Raw genomic sequence first — 15,534 nt, 5'->3', positions numbered from 1 at the left:
ACTGTAAACCAACTACACTTCAATAAAAAAATTAAAATGATGAATGCATGGGTGGCAATGAAACTTAGAGATCTGGTTCTCCTGCGTCATACGTCAAGCACCCGGGAAGCGGAAAGCATTTCATCCATCAAACCTCACACCGTGATGCTATACATGCCAGGTGTGACGCGGGTGATGGGAACCAACAGAACAGAAACTAAACTGAGGCCTCCTATGAACTAATACAGGCTTTTTGCACTGCTGTGGGGATGCCTCCCAAAGGGATTATCACAATTGTTTAATAAAAGAGGAAGGAAGTTAATTATGAATTTCAAGCTTAGAAATTCACAGGCAAAAGTGGCTGAAGAGAAATAACCATCCTCAGAGAGAGGCAAGAATAAACTAGAAAGAAGAAGACCTTGGAGAGAAACAAAAAATGCAAACGCATGTTTAACTGGGATCCTGATAACATCATTAACAAGATGAATCAAGGATAAATGATTAGAGATGTGAAGGCTCAGCCCACAGAAAAACCTGAGAAAAAAAGATTTTGTAAGTTTAAAAAGAAGTTTCCCCAGAAAGATAGATCAGTGGAACAGGATAGAAAGCCCAGAGATAAACCCACGCACATATGGACACCTTATCTTTGATAAAGGAGGCAGGAATGTACAGTGGAGAAAGGACAGCCTCTTCAATAAATGGTGCTGGGAAAACTGGACAGGTACATGTAAAAGTATGAGATTAGATCACTCCCTAACACCATACACAAAAATAAGCTCAAAATGGATTAAAGACCTAAATGTAAGGCCAGAAACTATCAAACTCTTAGAAGAAAACATAGGAAGAACACTCTATGACATAAATCACAGCAAGATCCTTTCTGACCCACCTCCTAGAGTAATGGAAATAAAAACAAAACTAAACAAATGGGACCTAATGAAACTTCAAAGCTTTTGCACAGCAAAGGAAACCATAACCAAGACCAAAAGACAACCCTCAGAATGGGAGAAAACATTTGCAAATGAAGCAACTGACAAAGGATTAATCTCCAAAATTTACAAGCAGCTCATGCAGCTCAATAACAAAAAAACAAACAACCCCATCCAAAAATGGGCAGAAGACCTAAATAGACATTTCTCCAAAGAAGATATATAGAATGCCAACAAACACATGAAAGAATGCTCAACATCATTAATCATTAGAGAAATGCAAATCAAAACTACAATGAGATATCATCTCACACCAGTCAGAATGGCCATCATCAAAAAATCTAGAAACAATAAATGCTGGAGAGGGTGTGGAGAAAAGGGGACACTCTTGCACTGCTGGTGGGAATGTGAATTGGTTCAGCCACTGTGGAGAACAGTATGGAGGTTCCTTAAAAAACTACAAATAGAATTACCATATGACCCAGCAATCCCACTACTTGGCATATACCCTGAGAAAACCAAAATTCAAAAAGAGTCATGTACCAAAATGTTCATTGCAGCTCTATTTACAATAGCCAGGACATGGAAACAACCTAAGCGCCCATCATCGGATGAATGGATAAAGAAGATGTGGCACATATACACAATGGAATATTACTCAGCCTTAAAAAGAAATGAAATTGAGCTATTTGTAATGAGATGGATAGACCTAGAGTCTGTCATACAGAGTGAAGTAAGTCAGAAAGAAAAAGACAAATACCGTATGCTAACACATATATATGGAATTGAAGGGAAAAAAATGTCATGAAGAACCTAGGGGTAAGATAGGAATAAAGACGCAGACCTACTGGAGAACGGACTTGAGGGTATGGGGAGGGGGAGGGGTGAGTTTTGACAGGGCGAGAGAGAGTCATGGACATATACACACTAACAAACGTAGTAAGGTAGATAGCTGGGGGGAAGCAGCCGCAAGGCACAGGGATATTAGCTCGGTGCTTTGTGACAGCCTGGAAGGGTGGGATGGGGAGAGTGGGAGGGAGGGAGACACAAGAGGGAAGACATATGGGAACATATGTATATGTATAGCTGATTCACTTTGTTGTAAAGCAGAAACTAACACACCATTGTAAAGCAATTATACCCCAATAAAGATGTTTAAAAAAAAAAAAAAAAAAAAAAAGTTTCCCTTCAAAAGGTTCATATTATACATATATTCAATCTAAACAAACAAAAATTTCCACTCAGAGAGGCAGACACAATTAAGATATTTCCCATATAACAATCTAAGTTCCTTCCCGTACAGAACCTGCAAGGGTCATCTGGTTCCCAAACAAATAGCTCGGGTCTCATTTACCAAAAACTCTATCACGATTCTGGCCCAAAGACAGCCAAGTTGTCCACCAAGCAAATTTTAGTCAAAGCTCAGGGGAAGAAGAGACATTTGGTGTGTCTACAGAATGGGATCTCTAACCATCCCTTTAGGTTCTAGGGACCTAGGACCGGTGATGTCAGGTCACTGGAAGATTCCATATTTAAACTCAATTAGCCCAAGCCCTTCCTAATTCACTTCCATGGCATTATACGTTAACAAAAGGTTTCTTAACATTTGGAGGAACTTAGAAAGACTCCTTCAAAAATCTGCTGAGTAACTGAATCTTTGTGTGGAAAAAATGTACAAAATCACAGATATGAAATCTGTGTACTGTTTCAGTCTACCCACGAACTCCTGCTTTCATCCGCTAACATTTTTTTCTCAAAGGTGGTTGGTAACAGCCATGTGTGCTTCTGCATTTGCTATAAATCTATTCATGAGGACTTTCCATTACACTCTCAAAAAAATCATCTTTAAGAATTTAACACCACTCCACATTCCTGAAAACTTTTGGGGCTTTAAGCTACTTTTGAGGAAAACAGACGATGCTTCACCTATCTTTTTTGCTCTGGCTTCTAGGAAGTTCACGATCACATCATATTCTCAACCAAAATAATTAACACTCATCATTAGCATTTTCTTGTCTCAACTTTTCCATTTTTTTTGTTGTTTCCATCTTTGATATATACTTATATATATTCCAGGCCTCCATTTCTTCCCCATCCCCCCCAAAAAAGACAGATTTTATTCCCCTGTTCTAATTTTTCTTGAAAATTTTATCTAAATATAGCTAATAAATGTGGAAAGGGAGTGACTGCCTGTATATGCAGAACCTGTAAGGCACACAATCTCTAAACCAAAAGCTTTTCTTTAAAGTGACTTATGAAAGATGTTTCACCAGTGGACTTAAGAGTTAAAAAAACTAATACCTCACTAAAGGGCATCATACTTCCTTTTATTAGCTATCAGGAGGTATTCCAAAAATAAGGGCAGGATTGTATGGGCGTAGCCTTTCTAACCTAAAGCAAAAGGTAGGTACTAGCCCCAAACCATAACTGAAAAGTTGACGCCACTTCAACTTTATCACCCTTAAAAACTGTCCCTTGGGACTTCCCTGGCGGCCCAGTGGTTGGGACTTCGCCTTCCAACGCAGGGGGTTCGGGTTCGATCCCTGGTCCGGGAGCTAAGATCCCACATGCCTCTTGGTCAAAAAACCAGAACATAAAACAGAAGCAGTACAAATTCAATAAAGACTTAAAAAAAAAAAAACCTGCCCCTTATCTGTCTTCCACTTCCTCCTTACTCACTGAAAGGCAAATAAATGAGTTTAAGCTGGACACAGACAGCCATCGCTCCCAGAAAAAAACAGCATTTGACACCCACACTGAGAGTCTCTTTACGCATTTCACAGACCCTACACAGATTCCTGACAGCTCACTGGGCCACAGGCCCCGCCAGATTTTTGAGCTACATCTGCAGTATCTTTTCTACTTGGGCAGCTCGCGTAAACTGGGGAAATTCATTAACATGCTAATGATGCTCTATTTAAAATTCCAGCCCTGATTATTCTGTGATTAAATCTCTCCCCTTGACGTCTGCTTCCTTTATATCCGAGTTATAGTACGAAATCAACAATATTAATAAAGTACAATACACATTACCAACTTATCCACAAGGGATGGAAAAACATTTATGTAAATCTCGGGGTTGTCTTTTTTTTCTGAAAAGCAGATGTAGCAAACTGTAAAAAAAAGTTACTGGTTTTTTTTTCATCCCACTAGTTCTGTCTGCTGCCACCCCAATCTGAATATCCAACACAAGCATCTTCCATGAAAGACAATCAAACTTATCATTGCTCTCATTAAACTGGAAAATGAATTTTAAACTTTTTTTTTTTTTTTTTTTTAAAGAAGATCCAAGGTCTGGGTCTGTGATTCAAACTAAGGGAAGAAAGGACTAATGTTTCATTTTAACCTCTGGCCCCAGTAAATGAACAAATATTTGTGGTCTATTTAACTATTTTTAATGACATCATGCTGGGTACTGCCAATGACACCAATGAAACCTAAAGACAGTGTTTTCACCTCGATGGACTTACAGTCAGGCCACAGACACAGGATGTAATGACATGGAAAGAGATCAGCAGAGCAAGTTCATCTGTGATGAGGCATTACACATACCCTTCCCATCATTAAGAATCCTCTGAATGAGACAGACTGTGCCCTAAGACTGCAAATCTCCCCTCCCGCTACAGAAACAGAACCCTTGTACACACACATGGCTGGGTCAGCCAACTTGGAGCCAGTGTCACACAGCCTGGGTCCCTGACCGTCATGGAGTGACTTGTTCATCCCTGAATTGCCTTTTGCTCCCAAATGCTGCATTCTGCAATCACTGCCGGAAGTCAAAATCTGTTTTTGCGAACACTACACAGCGCTCATTTTTTGAATAGTCTTATTTTAAGACGTTTTATCTAAGATTAAAAAGAGTCAGCTCATGGTAATACACGCAGAAGCGTACTACGTCTTTGTATTTGCTCTACATTTAAACTTGAGCACGGAGCTCCCTCCAGGTTTTTAACTCTCAAAATGCAACAAATGAGAGAATATGGTCTTTGGTCTAGTTTGATTACTATCAATGGGTAAAAGCTTCATTTTACTAAGGAATTCTTGGCTCTCTTTCTTTCTTTGTCTCTCACACTATCTCCAACCCAAGATTATTAATTTGGCTCACCCAAAGCCAAGTCACCTCAGATTGCTCAAAAATTAGCTTCGGCCTAAAGCAGAGGGAAAAGGGTAGCTGATCCAGCAAAATCCAAGTATAAAACATAAAGAACGCCTCCACAACAGTAATGAGCCATCTGCAGTTCAGAATCATCCACGGTAACAATCTCTCGTTCCATTTGTTTATGTTTTATTCATCATTTTGAAAACACTTAGTGAAGTGACAAGGATGAGATTCAAAAAATACTTTACAGCTCTTTTTTTTTAAAAAAGAGATATTAATGGCTTTCAAGAGCTCAACTGTTCAGATGAAAATATTGCTGCATCCTATTATACATAGGATGGGTAAAAAAAGGTCCTACTGTAGAGCACAGGGAACTATATTCAATATCCTGTGAAAAACCATAATGGAAAAGAATAGGAAAAAGAATATATATATATATATATATATATATGTATATGTATATATATATATATATATGTATGTATAACTGAGTCACTTTGCTGTACAGCAAAAATTAACACAACATTGTAAGTCAACTATACTTCAATAAAATTTTTTTAAAAAAAGAAAATATTGCTGAACCAAATTTGTCCAAACTGGTTCACATCTTTATTCTTAGATATAAATTTCCCATTCTGCACCAAAACACGGGAGCCATTTCATAGTCATCATTTTTTATTATTTTAAAAATGTATAGCAAAAATTCATTTAAAATATACAAGGTTAGTCCTATAATAATGTAACAAACTGCACCGTCACATCTTAGAGGAATGTGTTGTCATCTCTCAGGACTATAGTTATATATTAAGGCTCAAATGCAGTCTCTAGTTACATATTTGGCAAAAACAAAGCTTTGACCTACAAAAGTGAAAAAAAGATAAGGCGCTCTGAGTTGTTGAACCAACTTGAGGGTGTCCACGGCTAAGAAGACACGATAATGCGTGACCATCCCATCTCCCATTCAAGTAACTGAAGAAACCTCTCTCTACAAAATTTAGGAAGTCTTTAAAACTAAATTTATTCATAGTGAAATGACACACCTATTTCCGCTAGCTGATTTCATATTTATTTATTTGGTTTTAAATACTAATCTTCATTGACTTCAATTTGTGGAATATTTTCAAATAGCCCCAGTTCAAATCTGGCTAACTAATATCTCTATTCTTTTCTTATTTCTTTTTAAACAAGCATACTCTGTAAATACAGTCCTTTATTTGTATATATGCCTTTCACTTTCCTAGTAAATACTTATTTAGGGAAATGACTTACTATGCATGAACTTTGCCTTCCAACAACCTCTAGTTCCCAGGGGACGTGCAAGGGTGTGCGCGCGCACACACACACACACACACACACACGCACACACACACACACACAATCTCAGGATCTTAATAAATTACCTCACTTAATTTGTACCACTTAACCAGCCTGTGAGATGGATAAAACTCTTCTCATTTTACTGATGAAGAAACAGGTTCCAGCATCTAACGTACTTTAAATCTAAATTTTCTTCCTATGATTTCATTCTGTATATTAGAAATTGAATCATCAGAAATTCTTCACTGTGTGTGTGTGTTTGGGTTTTCTTTTAAGACACAGGTTTGGCTTTATCAATTTGGACGGAACCAACATCTTCTGAAAGTATTCCTCAGAGTGAAGACTCAAGGTGACCTCATTTACAGTTAACAACGGGACAGGACAAGACCACACGAGTACTTTAACTCCCCCAACAAACAGATACTTTGGCCAAGACAGCACCGGTGTCTTCGGCATCATTCTTCCTGGGGAAAGCAGCTCTCAGAAAAGCCCACACAGAGAAGAGGCACTTCATGGTCTTTTCTCAGTTTTCCCAGAGCCAGCCTGCTTTCATCTGCGATTGTGCAAACCAGAAGGCCGAGGCAAGGAACAAAAGGGAGATAATTGTCGAACAGAGAAAATTCTCAAGAACCGTGCCAAGGGGGAGATTGCTCCAAACAACCACAAGGCCATTAGCAAGTCCAGGGTAGAGGAGGGGGGAAAGACAGAAAACGAAAAGGCATCTCATGCGATAGCCAAACAAAAGCTGACAAGAAATTGTGCCGCATTTGCCGAGGCTCCTGCCAAAAACGTCCTCCAGGAAAAGTGCTGTGTGTCTCCAGGACACCCTTCACAGTGACGTCCACATAAAGCAGTACAATAAACATCACACAGACACGAGACACCCGTGTGACCACTCACCATGGGCAGTTCTCCCCTGATCCAGTTCTCTCCTGAGGCTGCTGTAATCTTCTTTGACACTTGCCAATTTCTGGACGTTCCTGGAACTCAGCACCAAGAGTTTGTGGAGAAGTCCCTCCAGCCCTTCCCTCTCGGATGTTAACGATCTAATCTCCTCCGTGAGCTCCTTGGCTGTACAGAAATGGTTTCCTGCGGAAAAGGAGGGAAAACAAGCGTTGCCGCATCCCTACCTATGGAAGGTGCAGCGAGCGTGCACTAACAGTGTGGGGAAAGGGGGATGAACTTTGCAGCTACATCCAACTGCATTCACAGTCTTCTGTGGAGGAATCTGGAAACACACTGACTGTCCTCCTTAAGCTGAAAAAACCACCAGTCCCCTTAGCAACTTATTCTCATTATATTCTGTTTTAGGGGGTTGCATTGGCTAATTCACGTCCTTCTGAAACATGATGACACAAAAATATCACAGTGAAACCCAGGGCAGCCACATGGCATCATTCCATACAGACATCCAAATGTCAAAGAGGTGAAAGATTACAGTAGGGTGGAAAGGGACCGGGCCTTGGAGTCAAACTAGACCTAAATTCAAATCCCCAATTCAAAATCCCGGTTACACAAACTGCATGACCTTGAGCAAAGAAATCAGCATATGGGATTTCAGGGCAAACTTCTTATAAAATATGATTGTGCATTACAGGTGGCTACAAGAATAAATGTGAAATTCTATAAAGCTCTGAGCATTGAATTTATTAGCAGGGTTGCAAGAATCAAGGTCAATATTCAAAAATCTATTGTATTTCTAAGTATCAGCAGCAAATAACTGGAAGGTGAATTTTTTTTAATATCATGTATAAGATATTTTAAAACTCAAAATACTTAGGGGTAAATTTAAAGAAATACGTGCAAAACCTCTACACAGAAAACCATTTTAAAACTTCTGAGAGAAACTAAAGGAGACTTAAATAATTAGAAAGATATACTGTATATACATACACTGGAAAACTGAATACTGTTAAGGTTTTCATTTTCCTCAAAATGACCTATTGATTCCATACCATTCTAATCAAAACCTCATGTGGGTCTTCTGTAGAAATTGACAAGCTTATTCTAAAATGGTAAAAGAAAATGCAAAGGCCTAGCTAAAGCAAAACCATCCTTAAGAGGTAGAACAGAGTTAGAGGACATTTGCTACTTGATTTCAAACTAACACTGAAGCTACAGTAAATGCAGACAGAATGGCACTGGTGTACAAACAGACAAACAGATCAATGGAAGGGAACAGACAGTTCAGAAGTAGACCCACCCTCACACAGTTAAGTAATTTTCAACCAAAGTGCCCAAGCAAGTCAATGAGGAAAACAAAATACTTTCAACAGATGGTACTGGAACAACTAGCCACCTATATGGGGGAAACATTAACCTTGATACATACCTCAAATCACACACAGAATTTAATTAGAGATGGATCACAGACCTAAACGTAGAAGTGAAAACTATGAAGCTTCTAGAAGAACATATAGGAGAATATCTAACTTTGGAGTCAGAAAAACTTTAGATAAGACACAGGATATACTAATTATAAGAGAAAAAATGAATAAATGGGCTTCATCAAAATTAAAAACATCTACTCCTCAAAAAATACCATTAAGAAAATGAATAGGCAAGCCACAGACTGGGAGAAAATATTTACAATGCATACATCCGATGAAGGACTTGGGTCCTGCAACTCAACAGTTAAAACACAAATAACCCTATCGGAAAGTAGGCAAATGACACCACGGGCACATTACAGAGATATATAACTGGGGCCGAAAAGCGTATGAAAAATGTTGATGATCATTCGTTGCCAGAAAAATGCACATTAAAGCCGTAGGGATTCCACTACAAAACCATTCAAGTGGCTCAGATTAACTGGACTGAAACTGCCTGGTCGACAAGCACGAGGAGTTACCAGAACTCTCCCGTGTGACGGGAGCATGAAATGTACAAGCACTTTGAGACAGGTTCTGTCAATTTCTCATAAAGTTAACATACACCTATCCTTTGATTCAACAATTCCACTGCTAGGTATTTACCCAAGAGAAATTGTTGCAGGAAGAGGGACCCCTTCCAGGGCCCGAGAGCGGGCTCTTGTCTAACACTCGGAAATGAATCGTCCGAGGAGACACACGTGCTGACAAAGCAAGAGACTCTATTGGGAAGGGGCGCCCGGGCGCAGAGCAGCAGCGCAAGGGGACCCAGGAGGACTGCTCTGCCACGTGGCTCGCAGTCTCGGGCTTTACGGTGATGGGGTTAGTTTCCGGGTTGCCTCTGGTCCATCATCTTGATTGGCCCACATCTGGTCTGACTCGGGGTCCTTCCTCGTGACGCGCGCATCTCTCAGCCAAGATGGATACCGGCACAAAGGGTTCTGGGAGGTTGGCAGGACATATGGGCTGGTGTCTCCTCCCTCCTTTTGGCCCCTCCCGAATTCTTCTGGTTAGTTTTCAACAGCAGTCCCTTATCGGGAACTCCTACTGTGAGACAACTCACAGTATTATTATCGTGCCTGGCCAAGACAGGCAGTTTCGGTCAACAGTTCCCTAATAAAATGAAACATGCAATCAACAAATACTTGACTCAGATGTTCACAGTTGCTTTACTCATTGTCCCAAACTGGAAACAACCTAAATGTCCATCTAGAGGAGAAGGTAGAAACAGTGGTACGTCGGAACTACCCAGCAAGGAAAAGGCACAAACTCTACATACACGCAGTGACGTGGGAGTATCTCAAGAAAAAGGCACAAGAGAAGGCATACGATGGGATTCCGTTGATATTAACTTCTAGAACAGGCAAAACTAATCCATGGTAGAAGACGTCAGAACAGAGGCCATCTGGGCAAAGGGGGATGATGACTGGGAACAGGTACAAGCGTGACGTTTCTGGGGTGATGATAACACAGGTGTCAAAATTCATGGAACTGTACCCTTAACATCTGTGCATTTCACTGAATGTAAATCATACCTCAATAAAAAAGGAAAACTATATTAGGGAATATTTAAGTATGAAAATGATACCATAATTAATAAACATATCACATTAATAAGCACTCCATAAACAACAGTTATTGTTATTAGAGGCTCCGTTATATTTCCTAAGAGTTTATTATAACCATAATCATGATAACAGCTACTAACGTTCTCTCCTTCAAATCTCACCACAACCCTTGGCGATAATACACTCACTCTATGTTACCTATTCCAAGATGCACTTTTTTTTTACATTTTAACATCTCTGAAACGGATGTGTCTTACAATTACTGTTATCTAGGAGGTGGTCTGGATGAAGTTGCTATTACGTGATTGTCATTCTTGGTGGCCTGACGGAGCAACTGTATCCCCCTGCTGTTTCAATGTACAAACCATTTAAGGACCCTCTGAGTCCTGTTACCTTCTGTTGAGATGGATTTGTAAGATTAGGAAAGCACCAGCATTTAAAACTTGAAGGATGGTGTTAGCAGCTTGGCAGAAAATCCTACAGAAAACAGTAGTTCATTCTTGGAGAAGAAGAAAAAAAGGTGCATCACCAGTCGCCTCACTGATGCAGAGGATGACACTGTGTGGAGAAACAGGAGGCTTGACTTGAGTCGAACTGTGTTTTAGGCCAGACTAAGTATGAAACATCTTAGGGAAACCTTAATCCATTCATTTTCCTTTTTAAGAGTGATACACGATGTTTTCAAAAGCTTAACTACATCTAAAAGAGCTATTTCAATAAGTATAAAATAAAAACTCTAAGCCACAGAAAGCACCGTATCATTGTTTAATTGACAGCAATTTTTCCTTCTTAGTAGTATATAAAATAATGGCTCATTTTATGGTCACTAAAATACACATTGTTATCTCTACGGTGGAGAAAACTGAAATCTAGAGAATTACGTATCTTGCTGAAGCTTCCATAGCAATAAAATGCAGGGCAACTTTCCAACTCAAACATAGCTCAAAAATCCCTCCTCTTAAGTATTAAACTGTGCTGTTTATTTCTTTATTCTTATTATTTAATAGGCAGATTTCAATATGATATCAGTGTGGGAAAGGTTACACAATTTTGTCCCACTTTAAGGGCATTCTGCACACCCAGCCCATGCCATTTCTGTTACTGAAATCCATAGTTTCAGATTCCATGATTGCATAAATATCTTTTGAGACTATTGTCTCTCACTATGTGGGCACATACGGAAAGGGACAAGGCACTGGCCCTGCTCTCCAGGAAGTTACATTGAATAAAGGGGATAAGATGTACAGTAAAAAAAAAAAAAAAAAAAGGCAAATATGCTCTAGGAGGGCTCAGAGAAGAGTGATCATTCCAGAAGGGGAGACAGAGGCAGGTTCACCAACAAAGAACATAAGGTTCCCAAAAGGCGAAATGGGAACTTTGTTAAGCAAAGGGCATTGTCTTGCGGGGGGTGGTGCTAGCAGAAGAGAGGCACGTGACCAAAGACGGGCCAAGACATTGACAAGAGGGCTCCAAATGCCAAGCCGATGGGTTTGGACCCATTTAGGAGAAACGAAGTCCTGATAAGGAGAGCAGACTGGATGCCACAAACTTTGAGCTGTAAATGGAAACACAACGAAAGCATTTCTGGATCCGTGATTTCTACGTGAACAATGACCGGTGGGGGCCGTTGCGAGTGGAGCCCCCCATGAAGGGCCACAGAGAAGCCAAGGGACCTGCCACGCCGTGGGGAGACCGCGGGAGGAGCCCGCAGCCCCAGAAGTGTGATGGCCTCTGGGCAGAACTGCGTGAGCACCTGCGGTGCCTTCAAGTTCCCTTCTCGGCCTGGGTTGAGGGAGCTCCCACCTTTCTGCTGGGCCGTATTTTCAAGCCAGAGGGTTAGCAAAATGGTGGGGTGAGCACCAAGACTGCCCCAGAGACACCAGGCAGGAGATGCCAAGCGTGCAACTTCCTCTTGAGAACAATTCAGAGAGAAAAGACCTCCCAAAACAAACAGGAAGACACTACAGAGACGGAGTGAGTGCCAGCATGGAAGGTTTCCTGGAAATACATCCTCAGGCCCTCCTGCGACTCATCACCGGCTCTAGAGGCCAGAGCCTTAATAAAACATGAGAGATCACTACTCAGGATCCTGGATCCGAAGGGGTGTGGCTTGGGAAAATGCAGCGTCCTGTGGATGCTTCACACACACAGAATGAGTGTGAATTCCCAAAGAGACGGATAATATCAAAAGCCGTGCCATGATAAAATGCTACACTGTCCTCGGTTAATATTTCATAAGCATTTTGGCCTCAGATCCAAGCCCATGAGGCGAATCTTGCTTGACGCAGCCCTCCCCGATTGCTGAAACTGACCAGAGCTCCGTGATGAAAACTGAGAAAAAGAAATGCTGATCCCTGTAGGAAGTCCCATCAGTGACCCGGGGACGCCCATCTCCATCACCCTGATGCGTCTTCCCTAAAGCCAAGGGGGAGTCTGTGTACGGATGCATATCCGCCTTTGCATCGAGCTGCGCATATGCCTGCCCGCTCTGCAGCAAGCGAAACGCACCTGGGCCCTCACGTAGGTTTTTTTTTAGAGCACCTGTCAAAATATTTTATTCTACAAGTAACACAATTAAAACCCTCTGGGTGCCTGCCAAAGCTGAAACTGATTTTACTCAACCTGTTGTTTCTAACTACATCCTCAGTGTCTCTGAATTTTAAATCGTTACCCTCCTCTACTTCATGCTATCTGGGGGTTATTTTTTGAAATCATTATCTGAGTCTCATTTTATAGATTACAGGGCTCTTGTGAATTCTCATTTAGTCTTCCCAACAATCCAGGAAGGAGGTCTTGTAATGACTGCCCTTGGTTTCCAGTTGAAGAAACTGAGACCCAGAGAGCGACCTTCGTAAGGTCACAATGTTTCGGAGTTCTAAGATCACACATGAGATTACTGAACTTGAACTTGGTTCTTCCAACCTCATGTTTGGTGCTTATTCCATCAAATACAGCTCAGTAAGGGACTTGGTCAAAACATGGCCACGAGTCATCCATAAGGGGAGGGAGAACAGAGATGGCTGAGGTTAAATCCTGTGCTCAGACGGGCTGTTTCACCCAGTCAGTCCACAGGCCTCACTATTACCCTCACCGGGGGACGTGCACACGCACGGTCCTCGCTGGGCCACAGACGTTTCCATCTGTGACGATCCTCCTAAAGTTATCCTCTTCTACCTACCCGAATTTGAGCTGTCCTTCTTTTTGAGGGAAAAAGAAATAAAGCCAGTGTTGAACATAATCAAACCCCCAAATCACAGAGTGCTACACCTCTTCTCTGGCATGACACCAGATCTTTCGAGGAATTCCAAGCTCAAGTCCACACCCGCTGGTTGGGCAGGACCACACCCTCTGCCTTCCAAGCCTCACGCTCAGCGATGTCAAGGCCACGATCACCAACCAACTGCTCCCCGAACCCCCTCTGCGTGGAAGCTCCTTCGGCTGGAATTTGCCATTTTCCACTCGTTTTGTTTCTTTCTTCCAGTTACCGTGATTTCCTGAGATACCGAAAAGCATTTTGTGTGAGCAGAGCCCCGGTTTTGCACATCAAACATTTTAGAAATGGTCACATTTGATAGAGAAGACAAGGGGAAGAGATCGCTGGAACACGGGATTTTACGTGAAACACAGACTGCTTCAAATAGCTTGAGAAAGCGCGGTGCCTGGCGAGAGACAAAATATACAAACAGACGATGGTCAGATCATAAACAGAACAGAAGCCCAGCCTGCAGCGGCCTGCCCGGGAAACCCACCCCTGTGTACAGTGACCAGCCCAGGAGGCCAGCTTGTAGGAAGTCAGATGCCATCTCTAGTCACAATCCAGGAAGCTGAACAATAACTTCTGTAACAATTCGCCCCAAATGGCCAGGACTTGATTAATAACAGCTTCCCTAATTTTTGTCCCTGCTTCCAGCTTAGGACCAACCAGAGTAAGTCAAATATGCTCCCCTTACCAGTCACATTGGATGCTCTAGTTAACCCACCCCCAGCTTCTCCAGGCCAACAGCCTCCAATCACACGTGGAACCTTCCTTTGTTCCACCACGAAGCTTTCCCTCTCCTCTGCCTGCCTTAGAGTCTCTGCTGAAACACAAGCGATGGTGGTTGCCTGCCTTGCTATGGTAAGCTCTGAACAATACCCTTTCCTTCTTCTCAGGTGGGTCTTTATTTTCACCCTGGATAAACATCATCTTTGAAAAATCTTTACCGAGCCTATCAGCTCCCCCAGCCATTGATCTAAACCATGAACTTTTTTAGAGAGAAGGAAACATTTTGCACTTATCTAGAAAATCTAGTGTTATTTCTAAGAATGTTCCTATTTCCCTCCAAATCATAAACTAAGAAAGAAGAATTCAGGTAATTCCCTAGTGGTCCAGTGGTTAGGACTCCATGCTTCCATTACAGGGGGCACGGGTTCCATCCCTGGTCGGGGAACTAAGATCCTGCAAGCTGCAGGGCGCAGCCAAAAAAGAAAAAAAGAGAGAAAGATTTCAGGCTGCCATGTAGACACATTTGTCTCTAACTAATGCATTTTAAGTATAGATAATTTTTATTCCCTATAAAGGAAAAGTCAAATCAGATAGAACCATCTTTAGAAAACAAATGGCTTGGAGTACCAGAGATATCTGGATATGCTATTTAAGAATAAATGATTATTTGAACTGTTTGCTCCTTGGAAACAGACAATCGGAGGCAGATGAGAAAGAAAATACACCACAAACTGAGGGGAGATCCTAAGGTGTGGAAACAACAGATTCTGGGGATCAGAACTCAACAAATGAGGGTTCCATTTTTTCAAACAATTACCCTCATCGACTGTCTCCTGAGTGCCAGACATTAGGCAAAGCCCAGGAAAAAAAAACAGCAAGGTGACTTAACACGTGGACCAGAACAATAAGGGGGCTGCTTCAAGCAGGGAAAGGATGGAGCCGGAAACTCACGCAGGATGTCAATATAAGCAAAGCTTCAGAGCCCGGGCATCAGAGAGCTGGGCCTTGATGCTGGGGGCGGGGAAACGGTCAGAGCACAGCCGGCCCCGTGCAAGATGACCATGGGACACCAGTCAGGTTACAGAGCATGATGGAAGCAGAGCCCACCCAGTTACAGGACCCGGAGCCCAAGACGGAAGGCCGGGGACAGCCGGGAAGGATGCCTGTCGCGGAGACACGGACGCGGGTTCCCGCCACTGAAACATCTTCTGTTTCTGGGAACAGAAGGAGGGTAAGGAGGCCACAGCTGTGAAAGGAAGGAACGGCAGGCAGAGAGGGAACGGAGCTA

The 15,534-nt window shown here is 41.9% G+C and overlaps 1 protein-coding gene across 4 annotated transcripts in view; it reads right to left on the bottom strand.

The window, feature by feature from the left end:
* Window positions 1-15,534, bottom strand: part of DISC1 (DISC1 scaffold protein) — a 347,039-nt gene that overhangs the window by 182,450 nt on the left and 149,055 nt on the right. For all 4 annotated transcript variants that reach the window (XM_032609168.1, XM_032609170.1, XM_032609169.1 and 1 more), the window contains exon 9: window positions 7,225-7,413. In XM_032609168.1, coding sequence (XP_032465059.1) covers window positions 7,225-7,413 — 189 coding nt within the window. The remainder of the gene's footprint in view (window positions 1-7,224; window positions 7,414-15,534) is intronic.

The sequence above is a fragment of the Phocoena sinus genome, chromosome 16, assembly GCF_008692025.1.
Source record: "Phocoena sinus isolate mPhoSin1 chromosome 16, mPhoSin1.pri, whole genome shotgun sequence".
NCBI lineage: Eukaryota > Metazoa > Chordata > Mammalia > Artiodactyla > Phocoenidae > Phocoena > Phocoena sinus.
Note: the sequence above shows the minus strand (reverse complement) of the source record. Positions and strands in the feature narration are given on the sequence as shown.